This window comes from Pagrus major, chromosome 10, assembly GCF_040436345.1.
Source record: "Pagrus major chromosome 10, Pma_NU_1.0".
NCBI lineage: Eukaryota > Metazoa > Chordata > Actinopteri > Spariformes > Sparidae > Pagrus > Pagrus major.
In genome coordinates, this window is record NC_133224.1 from 2,744,091 (window position 1) to 2,760,391 (window position 16,301).

The window sequence follows — 16,301 nt, forward strand, 5'->3', positions numbered from 1 at the left end:
TTAACAACAGAGTCTCCGCCATGTTTTATTCAGGCTCAGATACACTGAAGGATACACAGACACATATTCCAGTGTGGTGCTCATATTGGTTAATGAACAGTCCTTGAAATTATTTAAAATGTTGGTCATTTTGACTCTTGAATATTATGTGTAGGACTTGATAAAGTTTGCCTCTCATGTCTAATGTTGTGAGAGCAGGTTAGGTTGAGTTGACCAATCAGAGAGCAGGTGACTGGAGCCTGGAGGTGGAGCATTGCAGGGGAACATCTACGTCGTCTCCAAGTCCCTCTTCTTCTGGTCGTCCTCATTCAGAGCTGACATGTCAAAACAAAAAATGCTTTTACCCTTCTGTAATTATGCTGTTATTAACACTTCTAATTAATGTCAAGAAGCATCTATTAGATTCTATCTGTAAGAAGTTAAAAGGGCCCCGTTACCTATAAACTAACACTTATTACGAGGACTGTATTATAAAACGTTGCCCTGTAGGCTTTGTATACAGAGTATGAGCGTGTTTGTACCTTTAACACTGATCCAGCTCTCATGAGTGTCTCCGTGACCATGAATGACACACTTGTAGAGTCCTTCGTCAGCTTTGGTCACTGCTGTTAGAGTCCAGTTGCCCTGAGTTCCCCACCTGAGACACAAACACACAGAGGAAAAGAAACTGAGTGACACTTCATGCTCATATTAAGATTCAAGGAATATGTTGATGAAGGTAAGTTTGATGTGAATAATAAACTCGGGTTGAGGAAAGTTTTACTTGAGCACACGGTCGTTCTTGTAGAAGGTGGCTCTGAGGTTGGAGGTGATTTCCTTGGTAGTTTTGTTGATGTGTAAACAGCGCAGCATCACGTCCTCCCCCTCCAACACAGGAAGTCGCGGACTCTCCATGACATTATTCACAACTGCACAGAGAGAGACAGTCTTTCATTTGACCTAATCCTGAGAAATAAATGCTACAGTAGTGCTGTGCGATATGGACAAAATTTTATATCTTGATATAGCTAATTTTATATCCCAATAACGATATATATCCCGATATAGTATTATTTCTTAGAATTATATATATATATATATATATATATCTTCAAATCAATCACATCCCAGCACTATTTTTGATAACCATATTCGTGACTTTTTGCAGGACTGTCACAACAAATAAGAATTTGTAAACAAAAACTATTCCAAGCTTTTATGTAAATATAAAAAAATCTTTTTCCGGGTAGGACAGCCAGTAGGCCTCGCGGCTGGGTTCTGCTTCTGTATCCGTGTCTGATGTAACGTAACTAGTAACGTTATTTTCGTCTTCCATTGCGCTCTCCTCCGTCTCCACCATGCTGTTTTGCCTCTGTTTACTCCCGGGCGTCCGGTGCCATAAACGAGTCCTTGCGGGTGACGTAAAAATGCTACCACAAAGCAGTAGCGTTGCTGCAGTTACATCGCCTTCATACAATGAACTTGTTTTGAACTCAAAATTTGGATATCCAATGGTCATTCCGACATTGAGTTGTGCTTTACACAACCATAGTGTACGTTAACGTTAGTGTAGCAACAGTGCTAAACAAGTAGCCTACACGTTAAAATTACGATATAAACAACAGAGGGTTATATCCTACGGTAGACATTTTTATATCGCACTACGATATATCGTAATATCGCACAGCTCTATGCTACAGTACAGAGAAAACACAGCAAATTCAGACATTTTGACTTATCAACACTACTGGAGGTGATATCTTGCTATCTAATAGCTTACTAGCTGGTTTAGCCCAGTGGTTCCCAAACTTGGAGTTGAGCCCTTCCAAACGTTCACCAGATAAATCTGATCCGTCGTCAGGTGATCACTGATCACAGATCTGTTGGTTTTGTGAGATGTTGGATAATTGGCCTCTTTGGGCCTCAAACATTTATTTTAATCAAACCATGTGAGAAGTTATGAGGACATCTCTCTTTAAATGAAACTGCTAACGACTAACAGACATCTGAAATCTAAATAAATGTGATTAAAGGTGTGTACCAGTGGTGGTAATGTTGAGGGCGTTGCTCCTCTCCCCTGTTGAACTCTCGCACCAGTACAGGATGTCTGACCAGGGACTTTCAGAACGGCTGGTGCAGGACAGGCGGCGGTCTGAAGACACTTGATTGGGACACTCGATCATATTTCCTTCCCACTTATTAAAGCTTGGAAAACAGAAGAAGAGTGTTTTGTAACTCGTAGCTGTGAAGATGAGACTGATGTTTTTAGTCACGCTAGCAGAATGACATCTGTCTGACAGGCCAAACACTTGGCCTCAAGTGTGCACCCCACGTACACAGGCAGGGTCCTTGCTGCACCCCATGTACACAAGATGTGTCCTTGCTGCACCCAACCTACACAAGATGTGTCCTTGCTGCACCCCACGTACACAATATGTGTCCTTGCTGCACCCAACGTACACAAGATGTGTCCTTGCTGCAACCAACCTACACAAGATGTGTCCTTGCTGCACCCAACCTGCACAAGATGTGTCCTTGCTGCACCCCACGTACACAATATGTGTCCTTGCTGCACCCAACGTACACAATATGTGTCCTTGCTGCACCCAACATACACAAGCAGTGTCCTTGCTGCACCCCACGTACACAATATGTGTCCTTGCAGCACCCAACCTACACAAGATGTGTCCTTGCTGCACCCAACCTACACAAGATGTGTCCTTGCTGCACCCAACGTACACAAGATGTGTCCTTGCTGCACCCAACGTACACAAGATGTGTCCTTGCTGCACCCAACGTACACAGGCAGTGGCCTTGCTGCACCCCACGTACACAATATGTGTCCTTGCAGCACCCAACCTACACAAGATGTGTCCTTGCTGCACCCAACCTACACAAGATGTGTCCTTGCTGCACCCAACCTACACAGACTGTGTCCTCGCCGCAGTAAGTGGGGAACTTGTATTCTAACTCGTTGTTGGTGGGATACTGGAAATAAAAATACATCTTGTTTTGAACTTTTAGATGAATGTAGCCTTGCTGCTACAGAAATTGTGGCTCGTTTTTGCCAAGGCCTACACTGATACAAGGTAAAGGCCAACCTCATCATCTTCCACTGGGTATTGTTGTCGGGCAGCTGGCAGCTCACGGTGAACATCTCAGAGTGAACAAACTGGCTCCTGTTGTGGCTGATCACGTCTATCGAGGCTTCCGGAGGAGAAACATCTGCATTGGATGTGATGAAGATGATGAATGATAATATCACATGAAATAAAACATAATCATTTATTATATAAAGCATTTACCAGCCACCCAGATTATGTAGTGCCACTCATGAACATAAATATCAGGCCTGCTGTTCTGGACATGACAGGAGTAAACACCCTGATGCTCATGGGTAACAGGGCCCAGCACATAGGAGAAGCCTAAAGACGCTCGCTGGCTCAACAGGACCTGTGAGAAGACACCACACAAATATACCAAACTGAGATTCACATCTCAACTTCAGAACTCCAATTTTAACCATATCTAAGATAAGATCTTCTCTGTTAGCATGTCCAGATAACTTCTTCACAAATTGAGTCAAAGTTTAGGTCGTCATCTGTATCAGATTAGAGAGAATTTACCCTCCAGCCAGTGCTATTTAAGATAGCGTCACATCAGCCAAACACCTAATCTTGGCCTTAATGTAAATGTCCCAAACCTTTTTAGTCTTCTCTCCAGGTCCCATCTTGGTCCAGACCAGTTGCATGTCCATCGTGTCGCCGTAGTTCCCTTTGTCATTGTGTGTGGTGCAGTTGAGCTGTATGGTGTCGCCCACACTGACGTACCAGGTCGGAGAAATGACCATCCTTGTTGGCAGGACTCCAGCGTACTTCTTGGTCTCCCGTCGCTGTACATCTGATGTTAGAAAGAGAAGAAGTTCCTCTGTTGTACCAGGTGATGACATTATCTGTGCTTATCAGTCCTGTGCATCATGACCTCCTTTTTCAATGTTTCATATATTATTATTTTATGTTTTACAGTCACAACTCCAGCCGACTCCTAGTCACTCATCACCTGCCAAAACACTCACTCTTTCTACCTGCTCACCTGATCCAAACTTGGCTTATTAACTTCCTGTGGCACAAAGTGCAAAGCTGGATTTTACTGCTGCAGTTGGTGAAGGTGGAGCTCATTTTGAACTATTCTGGATAACGGTTGAGAAAATCACTTGTACAGTCAGACTGTTGAACAATACTCACTACGAGATGAAGATCCTGCGCTCACAAAGTAGCAGTAGACACACAGCACTGACAACAGAGAGAGAGAATACAATGAGTTTGCAGCTGTTGGCAGTGTTTTAGTATAAAATGTAATAAATGATGCAGTCACACACTTACAGACTGAAACGTGTCTCATCCTGCTGAAGTCTCGTCTTTCTTCTGTCACACTGATGAATATCAAAGAATTGAGCGCTGCTGGAACTTTAATGTTTGTTTTCTGGTCATCGCCCTGAAACGCTCTCAGTGGATCATGTGGCTTCACTCCAAGCTCTGTGATTGGTTGACTAGTAGTGGTTAATTGATTTTTGGTTCTGGTGATCAAAGGTGAAGCTTTTTTTAAATAAACAAGAGAACATGCATTTCTGAGTGTGTTTTCTTTCACCTCATTTTGTCCATGTCAGTTATGTTGGTAAAACAAACTAAAGCTCAAAACTCCTGTTGTTATTCTGTTTTATTAGTTATTGTTGACATTTTCTCATTTACCATGAAATCATAAATCTGAGCGATATGTAACGTAACTCTTACTTCAGTCATCACACAGGTATAAAATGAGCCTCTTTCAGAAATATGGTACCAGTCTGCCACATGTGGGCGAGATAATCAAAAGTTTTATGTCTTTTGAATCTATTATTCTCACAGCTTTAGATCCATTTTCTGTGATGATGCTCCTCAGTTTTCCACTTTAAATATTTGAATTCTCACTTTTACTGTCAGATCATCAGACCAATCAATAACCAGATAATGACTGACATCGTGTCTCACAGCATCAGGTGTTGTTCCTCAAGCCAACATCTGTTTGAGACCGTTTGTTCAAACAGATGTTGGCTTCATTTTAAATGATGTCTTCCTCCATCTGTGGACGAGATTTTACTGGACAGAAAACTCAAAGAGAAACTAAACACACAAGTTCATTTTCTAGACATCGACAGTGATAAAGACAATGTTATTCTGGTTTGTTGTTCTGAACAGGGTCGATTAAGGTAGAAAACTGTGTGAGTGCTTTAGAAAACATGTTGAAGCAACTGATAAAAACTGTAATATAGTGAGTGTGACAATAAAACACAAACAGATTGAAAGCGTCAGGTGTCTCCTTCAAAGTGAGACCTCTGTCCGAGCTCAAAGGATCTAAACAACAAGTGGCCTTCAGGGACACTGAAAGTCTAAAAAGAAACAAGAACATGTTTCAGTCCAAATAACAGAGTTGATCAACATGTGACATCACACACAGATGATCAATAGTGACCAATAGTGATTATATAGAAGGAGTCAGAGTGAAGAAGAAGCTGATAAAGCTTCATGTTGTCATCCACCGTCCATCAGCTCCTTCACCTCCATTGTCTCTCTGATCCAAAGTCACATCAGATCAATATTCAGAGTGACAAACAGACCAATCAAACAGATTGATCCGCCATCAGAGGATCAGTTTGAGTTGAGCTGCTTCTGTTCCTGATGTTGATTGTTTCATCTTTGATCTGACTTCTCTCTGCAGTGCAGACAGAGGACAGTTGGACAGAGACAAACAACAACCAGAGACAAACAACCAGAGACAAACAACCAACCAGAGACAAACAACCAGAGACAAACACAAATACCTCTGACCTGTATCTTCATACTGACCTTTGACTTTAAGCAGTACTGTTTTCCATCTCACGATGTCTCCGTCTGTGTTGTAGACGATGCACCTGTATGTCCCTGTGTCTGTGTGTTTGGGGTTTTTCAGGGTCAGACTTAAGTCTCCAGTTTCCAGCAGGTCTTTGTTCATCTCTGTCCGGTCTCTGTAAAACTGGTCCTGTTCTCCAGACTGGTCAGAGCCTTCATGATAATTGTGGACCGTCATTACCAGTTTTGGTTCATAACATTTCCACATCACTGTAAAATCCTGTGGCAGACTAGCTGTGGTTTTGCAGGGCAGCTGGACAGACTCCGTCCCCTCATCCACCTCCACCTGACAGACTGAGAGGACAAACAACCACAACATCAGCTGTACAGACAGCAGAAGCAGGTTTTAACAACTTTATTGAATTATTACAACATTGTACAGAAACCTGATGTTGTGCTTCACAGTAATGTTTCATCTGGTGACATTTACATGTATTGATATTTTTAAGTAATAAGTCTATCAGGGTCACTTTGAATCTTATTTTATTTTGTCTTTGGGGGAAGAGAACCCATCAAATGTTCTCTGATTGATTTTTACAGATGCTGATTTGTTAACATAAAACCTGTAGCATACAAATTAGTTTTTAATAAACAATTAAAAGTTTCTGACAAACATGTTTAGAAGGAAACTGCCTGGATTCTGTTCGTTGACAGCATTTTTTATCAGCCAGGAAGTTTTAAACTGGTGTTTCACTCAGAGGTCGTAGGTCAGAGGTCGAGTCCTCCATGTCTTTTGTTTAGATACTAAAACACTTACAGGATCAGGAAAGGTGGCCTTGGTTCAATATAAAAGTCCTTTATGGATGACAGTTTTGCAGTACTCACCTTTGACCAGGAGCTTCACTTGTTTCCTCATCAGGACGGTCCTCTCCCTGCTGTAGAAGGTGCAGATGTAAAAGCCTCTGTCCATGTCTGTGAGGTATTTCAGGGTCAGACTGAAGTCACTCAGCGAGTTTCTCTTCATCTCAGTTCGGCCTCTGTAACACTGATGCTGCTCGTCAGTCAGAAGGCCATTCTGATACACGTGGACCTTCATGTTGATACTGTTCGTCCACTCAACTTTAGCATCATCAGGCAGGTGAACTGTGGTTTTGAAGGGCAGCTGGACAGACTCCGCCCCCTCATCCACCTCCACCTGACAGACTGAGAGGACAACAAGTCACAACATCAGCTGTACAGACAGCAGAAGCAGGTTTTAATAACTTTATTGAATTATTACAACATTTTACAGAAACCTGATGTTGTGCTTCACAGTAATGTTTCATCTGGTGACATTTACATGTATTGATGTTTTTAAGTAATAAGTAAGTAATCAGGGTCACTTTGAATCTTATTTTATTTTGTCTTTGGGGGAAGAGAACCCCATCGACTGATTTTTACAGATGCTGATTTGTTAACATAAAACCTGTAGCATACAAATTAGTTTTTAATAAACAATTAAAAGTTTCTGACAAATATGTTTAGAAGGAAACTGCCTGGATTCTGTTTGTTGGCAGCATTTTTTATCAGCTGGGAAGTTTTAAACTGGTGTTTCACTCAGAGGTCGTAGGTCAGAGGTCGATGTCATGTCCATGAGTAACACGCAGTGTAAGAATGTGGAAAGGTATTATGGGTAGGGTGGAGGAGTTTGGTTTACATTAAATTCGCACTCAGCAAGAGACATACATGTCTACGTGTGGTCCATACTATTCAGATTGAATTCTGCAACCTCTGCTTAATTCTGAAGTAACGTAGAGACAAGACATTGGCGACGAGGATTAATTCTCATTAGCTAGTGAGAAACAACAAGTTTAGTTAGCTAGCATGGAGAAATCCGGAATTCAAAACTTTGCATGCTACACCGAGCCAGCTACGCTAGGCTCACGATGGAGGCAATGGCTAACGTCGTTCGAGCTGTATGCTGACGGTAAAGGGCTCATCATAACCGATGATTCACCTGCTGCTACGAAGCAAAGGAGACGTGCACTGCTACTTCATCTTGCTGGACCAGACGCACAGGACATTTTCTCAACTCTTCCGGACACTGGTGAGGCAACGGACTACGACAAGGCAGTAGAGGCTTTGAATGCATACTTCGTACCCCAGGTCAACACAACGCTGGCAAGGCACGCATTTCAAAAATTGCACCAGAAGCCGGGGGAGACGGTGCAGCAGTTTGCTACATGCCTGAGACAAGCTGTGAGAGACTGTGGTTACGGGGGAGATTCTGACAATCAGATAAGGGACGCAATATTAAGCAAAGGGACGTCGGAATATGTCAGAAGAAAACTGTTAGAAGAGGGTCGCGGATTGACCCTAGCGTCTACACTGGAAATAGCTGCCCGTTGTGAGAGCATCGATGAGCAACTGGCGGGCATGACGTCATGCGCGTCGGCTAAACCCTCCACAGACACTGTTAACTGGATTGCACTGAAAGGAAAAAAGGGAGACCATGGAAACGGGAATACAAAAGGTAGACCAAACAGAGACAATAAAAATGATGGAAAGTGCTACAGATGTGGGAATACTGATCACATTGGACGTGATCCAAAATGCCCCGCAAGAGGATAAATGTACCACAAGTGCCAGGGAAAAGATCACTTTGCAAAAGTATGCCGCACTAAAGGTGGGAAACCGAAACAAAACGTAAATAACGTTGATAAACATGAAAGTGGGGACTTTGCATTTGCTATTGATGATAACCACATGCCAGAGAGACTTAACTTCTGTGTTGGGGGAGTAAATGTAAAAATGCTGATTGACTCTGGTGCGACAAGCAATGTAATGGGAGAAAATGCATGGGAAAAATTGAAAGCAGAAAGCATTAAGTGCCACTCCTATGTCCCTAAGACAGAGAGAAAATGTTACTCATATTCTTCTAGTCAGCCATTAACAGTCAAGGGGGCATTCACATGTGAGGTGTCTATAGGAAAAAAGACTGAACGTGCTGAGTTCATCGTAATCAGAGGAAGTGGTGAACCGCTGCTTGGAAAAGAGACAGCAATGCGACTGGGGGTCCTGAAAATAGGTGCCAACATTGCTGCCATCACAGACATTAAGCAAACGCTCAAACAGCAGTATCCTGAAGTGTTCAGTGGAGTTGGAAAACTGGAAACAAGACAGGTCAGTCTACACATTAACCCTGAGGTGAAACCTGTAGCCCAGCCACTCAGGCGCATTCCATTCAAACTTCAGGGGGCAGTAGAGTCCAGAATTAAAGAATTGGTGGACTTGAACATCATTGAGCCGGTGAACGGACCCACCCCGTGGGTGACGGTTGTGATTGTCCCAAAACCTGGAAATGATGTCCGACTTTGCCTGGATATGAGACGGGCCAATGAGGCCATAGTGAGGGAACGCTTTCCGATTCCCACAGTGGATGAGCTACTCCAAGGCATGAACGGCTCAACCATATTCAGCAAGTTAGATTTAAAATGGGGCTACCACCAACTTGAACTGACTCCTGAATCACGTGACATCACCACATTTGCTGTGCACAACGGAGTGTACAGGTACAAAAGACTGTTGTTTGGTGTGTCCTCTGCCAGCGAACAATATCAGCATGAGATAGCCAACGCATTAGCTGGTATTGAAGGAGTCGAGAACATATCTGATGATGTGATCATACATGCATCTGACCAAGAGACGCACGACAGACGACTACATGCAGTCATGGAAAGACTCAGAGACACTGGATTAACACTGAATCCACAAAAATGCCAGTTCAACATGGACAGATTGATTTTCATGGGCATTCTGCTATCAGAGAAGGGCATTGGCCCAACAGAGGAGAGAGTGCGAGCTGTGACAGAAGCACGGGAGCCGGAGACCACCACAGAGGTGCGTAGCTTCCTTGGGCTTGTGGGATACAGCAGCAGATTTATCCCGCAGTTTGCAACTCTATCAGAGCCACTGAGGCGCCTGACAAGGAAAGACACGCTTTTCAACTTAGGGCCGGAGCAAAAGCAAGCATTCAGTGCTCTTAAGACAGCGCTCGCTAAAGCAACCACCCTTGCTTACTTCGACAAAGAGGCACCAACCCAGGTAATAGCGGATGCGAGTCCTGTGGGGTTAGGCGCTGTCCTAGTGCAAAACCAGAAAGGAATTTAAGTCCCTGTGTGCTATGTGAGCCGTAGCCTAACTGATTGTGAACGGAGATACTCTCAGACAGAGAGAGAGGCACTAGGTCTGGTGTGGGCCTGCGAGAGACTACATCCATACCTGTATGGGCGACAGTTTGACCTAGTCACAAACCATAAGCCATTGGAAGTAATATATGGCCCCCGCTCAAGACCATGTGCACGGATAGAGCAATGGGTTCTACGCCTGCAACCGTACCAGTTCAAGGTAGTACACATAACAGGGAAGAACAACATTGCTGACTCACTATCAAGACTGCCAAACACGGTGAAACAGGCAGAACATGGAGACGGAGCTGATGAGTATGTGAGATTTGTGGCAGTGAACGCGACTCCAAAGGCACTCACCACTTCAGAAGTGGAGGAAGCATCTGCCACTGACCAAGAGCTCCATGAGGTACGCAAAGCCATAGCAACTGGACATTTTGAGAAGTGCAAACAGTATGCTGTCATTGCAAATGAGCAATGCACAATAGGATATCTTGTTCTAAGAGGCACACGTATAGTGCTGCCCCAGGCCCTGCGAACACGAGCACTTGCACTAGCCCATGAGGGACACTTGGGTATAGTGGGAACAAAACAACATCTCAGGACTAAAGTGTGGTGGCGTGGCATGGATAGAGCAGCCGAGAGACATTGCAAAGCCTGTCACGGATGCCAAATAGTTGCTAGACCTGACCCACCTGAACCGCTGAGACCCACACCGCTACCTGATGGACCCTGGGGGGACGTTGCAGTTACCCCAATGGGACCTCTCCCGTCCAATCACTCCATTCTAGTGGTAGTAGATTATTTCAGCCGATATTATGAATATGATGTCATGACCACCACCACAGCAGAGAAGCTCATAGACAGTCTGGAGCCAATCTTCAGCAGACATGGATTGCCAGTCACGTGCAAGTCTGACAATGGTCCTCAGTTCAGATCAGAACAATTCAGACTGTTCTGTGAGGAAAATGGCATCACACACATCAAAACCACACCAAAATACGCTCAGGCCAACGGAGAGGTTGAGCATCAGAATGCATCACTTATGAAAAGGATCAGAATTGCTCAATCAGATGGACTTGATTGGAAAAAAGAACTGAGAAAGTATGTGACGGTCTACAGGTGCATCATCCATCCAACAACAGGTAAAAGCCCTGCTGAATTGCTTTTCAATCGGAAGGTAAGAGGAAAGCTGCCTGAACTGATTGAAGTGCACACTGATCAAGAAGTGTGTGATCGTGATACAGAGCAAAAGACAAAGAGCAAGCTGTATGCAGACACCCGCAGAGGAGCACAGCTATCAGAGGTCAGTGTTGGTGACACTGTGCTCTTGAGACAAGACAAAACTGACAAATTCTCCACCCCATTCAATGCAACACCACACACAGGACAGGAAGCAAGGTCGTAGTGGATTTGCCAACAGGAGCACGATATGCAAGAAACACCACCTTTGTCAAGAAATACGAAGAGAAGAGACTGAAACAAGGGACATTCCCAGACAAGGGGGAAACACAGGAAGCTGAGGACGACACAGGAATCGGCGAGGCGATAGAAGAACACACACACACCACTGACACTCAGAGTCCACAAACCAGAAATGACATTGACACACAGACAGAAGCAAACCTGCCATCCAGGCCACAAAGGGTCAAGCAAACACCCAATAGACTGTCTGACTATGTTCTCAAATGATTTAAAGAAAAAGAAGAGAGTTGTCATATTGTTCATGAGTTAAAACCTGTGGGTATATAGAATGTGTTTGATTTCTAGCAATAGAAGAAATTATTACAGTTCATGATTTGGAAGAATTGTTGTGATTGATGGTTGCTTAAAGGCAAGCAATATGTTATGATACTAAGTAATGAGTTCTGACTAGTACTAAATACTAAAGTGATTTTGATAAGCGAGGTACATGTTCCTGTGTGGTGAAGTTATGTTACAGATCTGGCCGCTCAGAAGGAGGTTAAAATGAGAATTCCTGAAATGTGAAGCATAATGTGAAGTATAATCCTGAGTTATATTTTCTATCCTGAGGTATATTTTCTGTAACTAAGAAGAGTTTAATTCTAAGAAAAGGGGGGATGTCATGTCCATGAGTAACACGCCCTGTAAGAATGTGGAAAGGTAGTATGGGTAGGGTGGAGGAGTTTGGTTTACATTAAATTCGCACTCAGCAAGAGACAGACATGTCTATGTGTGGTCCATATTATTCGGATTGAATTCTGCAACCTCTGCTTAATTCAGAAGTAAAGTAGAGACAAGACAGTCGAGTCCCCCATGTTTTTTGTTTAGATACTAAAACACTTACAGGATCAGGAAAGGTGGCTTTGGTTCAATATAAAAGTCCTTTATGGATGACAGTTTTGCAGTACTCACCTTTGACCAGGAGCTCCACTTGTTTCCACATCAGGATGGTCCTCTTCCTGCTGTAGACGGTGCAGGTGTAAAGGTTTGTGTCCCAGTCTGTGGGGTATTTCAGGGTCAGACTGAAGTCTCTCAGTGATTTTCTCTTCATCTCTGTTCGGCCTCTGTAACACTGATTCTGCTCGTCAGTCCGAAGGCAATTCTGATACACGTGGACCTTCATGTTGACACCGTTCGTCCACTCCACTTTAGCATCATCAGGCAGGTGAATTATGGTTTTGCAGGGCAGCTGGATAGACTCCGACCCTGAATCCACCTCCACCTGGTAGACTGAGAGGACAACAAACCACAACATCAGCTGTACAGACAGGAGCAGGAACTGTGATGGTAACAGGACCTCACCGTCTCATCCTTCTGTTATAATCCCAGAACTAACTGTCGACACTCTGCCTCAACAATCACGGTCGACTTACAAGACTAAAGATGACAACCATTGGCATTCTGGGTAGTGTAGTAGAAGTGACGTACCTGACATGAAATACTGCCGAAAATACACTAAAAGACCCCCCAAAACAATAAGACCAACAGCCAGGAGAACCAGGAGAGCTGTGGCCCAGGATGGAAATCGTTCTGTGGGAAACAGAAACATAATGAACATGACCTTTGACCTTTATCTACAGTACTGACCTCGGACCTGTATCTACAGCTGGTTTCAGGGATTGTGGCTGACCTTTGACCTGCAGCTGTACGTCCATCACTCTCCGTTCTCCTCCTGACCCTCGTCTGACGGTGCAGGTGTAGTTCCCGCTGTCAGAGAGGCGGAGTTTTGTCAGATTGAGGCTGAGGTCTCCACTCTCAAGAGCATCAGCCATCATGGATGTTCGGCCGCTGTAAAGCTGGTTTTGTTCTCCAAGCTCATCACCTTCCTGCTGACGCTTGTGGACGGTTGTAGGATGGAGATCCAAGCGACGCCACACCACTGAGGGGGCGTCCACGTCAAAAGTGGGAAACTCACAGGGCAGCAGGACAAACTCCTCCCCCTCATACAGCTCCACAGCTGAGGCATGCTGGGAAACTGTGAGGTCACACAGGTAGGGGGGTAAATGACAGCAGCAGTCTAAGATGTGTGTTGATATCTGAGAACTTATTTACACTTTTACTATCATATCATGTCATACTATCAAACAGTCTTGTTAGCTAGGAAGAGTTTGAATGCTAACGGTAGCTGTTGTCTAACGGGAACTAAAGGCTCATCAACTATGTTCATTTATGTTGAAATATGGCCTGATGTCCCTCTGCATGTTCACTGATAACCATTTGTCAGATTCCTTTATACATTATACATTATATTACATTATATATACATTTATACAAGTTGCAAACTAGAACACATGTGTTTATCTTACTGTGCACGAGGACCACAAACACGACAAACATCTTCATCTTCCTGTAAAAATGACAATTTAAAATATTATTTAATCTGCTTCTCTTTTCAAACACTCAGTTTACAGCCAGTCGTCACGTTCCTCCTCCTGAGCATCAAGTGCCACTGTAACACAACTTTAGTTTAAAATGAACGGCACGTCTAGATATGACTCAAAGTGTTTCGACGGTACAAACACAGCTGAAACTCCACATTATTGTAATTTAGTTCCTTTTCACACACAGATAGTTAACCCAGGTTAACCTCAGCCCAGGTCTATATGATCCACACTGCATTTCTACTAATCCTGGGTTAACTGTGAACTGTTGGAACACACAAGTGCTTTGAGGTTAAGCTGCACTTTCTAGAAAGTTGTGTTACTACTCTGATTACTTTATAATAATGATAATAATAATAATAATAATAATTATAATAATAATAATAATAATAATAATAATAAGAGACAAAAAAAGACAAATTAAGCAATTGGAGACTATTTAGGGCTTTAAAAGTAATCAGTAACATTTTGAATTGAATTTTGTAATGGATGGGTAACCAGGAGTCTGGCTGCTGTACTTTATACTAACTGTAGTCGGGCAGCTGCTGTGTTGTTCAGACAGGTGATAATGAGTTCTGGTAATCTAGACAGGAGAAAATGAGGGTGTGGACGAGTTGTTCAACTATGTTTCTGGGTCGCACTGGTTTGACCTTGGCAATTATTTTGATCTGTAAATAACAAGTTCTAACTGGACTGTTAATGTGTTGATTTAAGTTCAGATGGTGACTGAAAACAACACCCAGGTTTCTGGCTGATTGTTTTGTATTCGTTGTTAGTGGTTGTAGTGTTGTATCTTTCTTAGCCTCGGGCAAAGTCCAATTTAGTAAAGCATTAATGTGGATCAACTCATGAATAAGCTTTGTACGTTACAAGATGACTTCATTCAGCAAGTGGAATGGCACCATGGTTTCAGAATCAAATAAATCATAAAGCTTACTTTTATTTTAAATATTTCCATAGAAACGTAAATAATATTTAACTTAAGTAATTCTTGTTGACACAGAAGTAAGGATTAGGAATAGGTGTAAGCTACATAATGTATTTAGTTATAGCTGTTCAATCATCATTTTAATGACAGACACCTCTTACGTATGTTTTGGAATAAACACAAGATAGAAATAATATGTAGCCCGTTAGCTAGCATAAGTGACATTTTTGCTACGTCATACCACTTTCACTTACTTATAGTGACAATTTAAATGTAAGAAACAGGAGACTTACCTCACTAGAGTCACTACTAATAGGCTACTGCCATCACTGTTACTGTAGTTTGTTTTAATTAAAAAAATAAGACGCAAACAAATGTAGAAAGAAGAAGAAGAAGAAGGGAGAGAGAGGCATAGAGAGAGAGAGAGAGAGAGAGAGAGAGAGAGAGAGAGAGAGAGAGACTCTAGTTCCTTCTTCCGGTTCTGGCTTGGTGCCAAAAACATTCACACCCTCTTGGCCGTGTTCAGCATGACAGTGATTCATAGTTAAATCCATTCTGGTTCAGATTCTGTCAATCTGTTGAGGTTAGTTTGCACTGAAGCAACAGCTGACATGTGTTTCTTTTGTCTTTATATATATTCTGCAGGATGTTTTGGGTCTGAATAACATTTATTTATAGATTTGGTTTAATGCCATTCAATGGTACTTTTTACAATAAATATGATTAAACATGTATAAAAATGTCTTCAGAAAGGTCTAATCCAGCTATATAAAGAAATCAAGGATTTTTTGAACTTGTACTGGTCACCTGGGACTCATTTGGTATCTGGGACAACAGGATAGAAGAACCGATACTGCTGCCCTCCAGTATCAGATATGGGAAACCCATCCCACAGGTAACTGGATGGATGGATGGATGAATTGACCTATAAATGTCTGGATGGATGAAATAATGAATTGACCTCCTCCCTCTCTCAGGTCAGTCTGTCCCGGGTCGGCTGTGCGTCCGTTTTGGGTCTCAGGAAGCAGAACGAGGACCGCCTCCATGTCGCTCGTATCCATGACAACCTGCTTTACTTATTCAACGGCCACGCCGGCCCGCACGCTGCAGACTACTGCTACACACATATTTTAATGTATAAACTTTTAGTACTTCCCTCCATCTGTTTCGTCCTCCATCCTTCCTCATCTCACTTTCCTGCCACTTCCTGTTCCTCCATCTCGACCCTGTTTCATAACTCGTGTTGTTGATGGAGCTGGGGGTTGCTTCTCTAAATTATTCAGAAACATTAAAGTCACGCTCATGTTAACAACAGAGTGTCCGCCGTTTTATTCAGGCTCAGATACACTGAAGGATACACAGACACACATTCCACTGTGGTGCTCATATTGGTTAATGAACAGCCCTTGAAATTATTTAAAATGTTGGTAATTTTGACTCTTGAATATTATGTGCAGGACTTGATAAAGTTTGCCTCTCATGTCTAATGTTGTGAGAGCAGGTTAGGTTGAGTTGACCA

General features: G+C 43.0%; 1 protein-coding gene across 3 annotated transcripts in view; it reads right to left on the minus strand.

Annotated features, from left to right (window-relative positions):
- LOC141003235 (uncharacterized) overlaps positions 1-16,301 on the minus strand; it is a 31,500-nt gene continuing 15,199 nt past the window's right edge. Inside the window, exons 1-15 of one of the 3 annotated variants that reach the window (XM_073474523.1) lie at positions 13,780-13,820; positions 13,104-13,448; positions 12,902-13,003; positions 12,386-12,703; positions 6,729-7,046; positions 5,862-6,197; positions 4,362-4,514; positions 4,224-4,271; positions 3,683-3,879; positions 3,285-3,432; positions 3,081-3,204; positions 2,021-2,184; positions 764-908; positions 522-637; positions 1-314 (exon numbers count right to left, since the gene is read on the minus strand). In XM_073474523.1, the coding sequence (XP_073330624.1) occupies positions 268-314; positions 522-637; positions 764-908; positions 2,021-2,184; positions 3,081-3,204; positions 3,285-3,432; positions 3,683-3,879; positions 4,224-4,271; positions 4,362-4,514; positions 5,862-6,197; positions 6,729-7,046; positions 12,386-12,703; positions 12,902-13,003; positions 13,104-13,448; positions 13,780-13,816 (2,598 nt within the window). In that variant the 5' untranslated portion in view covers positions 13,817-13,820 and the 3' untranslated portion in view covers positions 1-267. Of the gene's footprint in view, positions 315-521; positions 638-763; positions 909-2,020; positions 2,185-3,080; positions 3,205-3,284; positions 3,433-3,682; positions 3,880-4,223; positions 4,272-4,361; positions 4,515-5,861; positions 6,198-6,728; positions 7,047-12,385; positions 12,704-12,901; positions 13,004-13,103; positions 13,449-13,779; positions 13,821-16,301 lie in introns of those variants that run through there. The other 2 variants (XM_073474526.1, XM_073474525.1) reach the window with 2 other exon arrangements.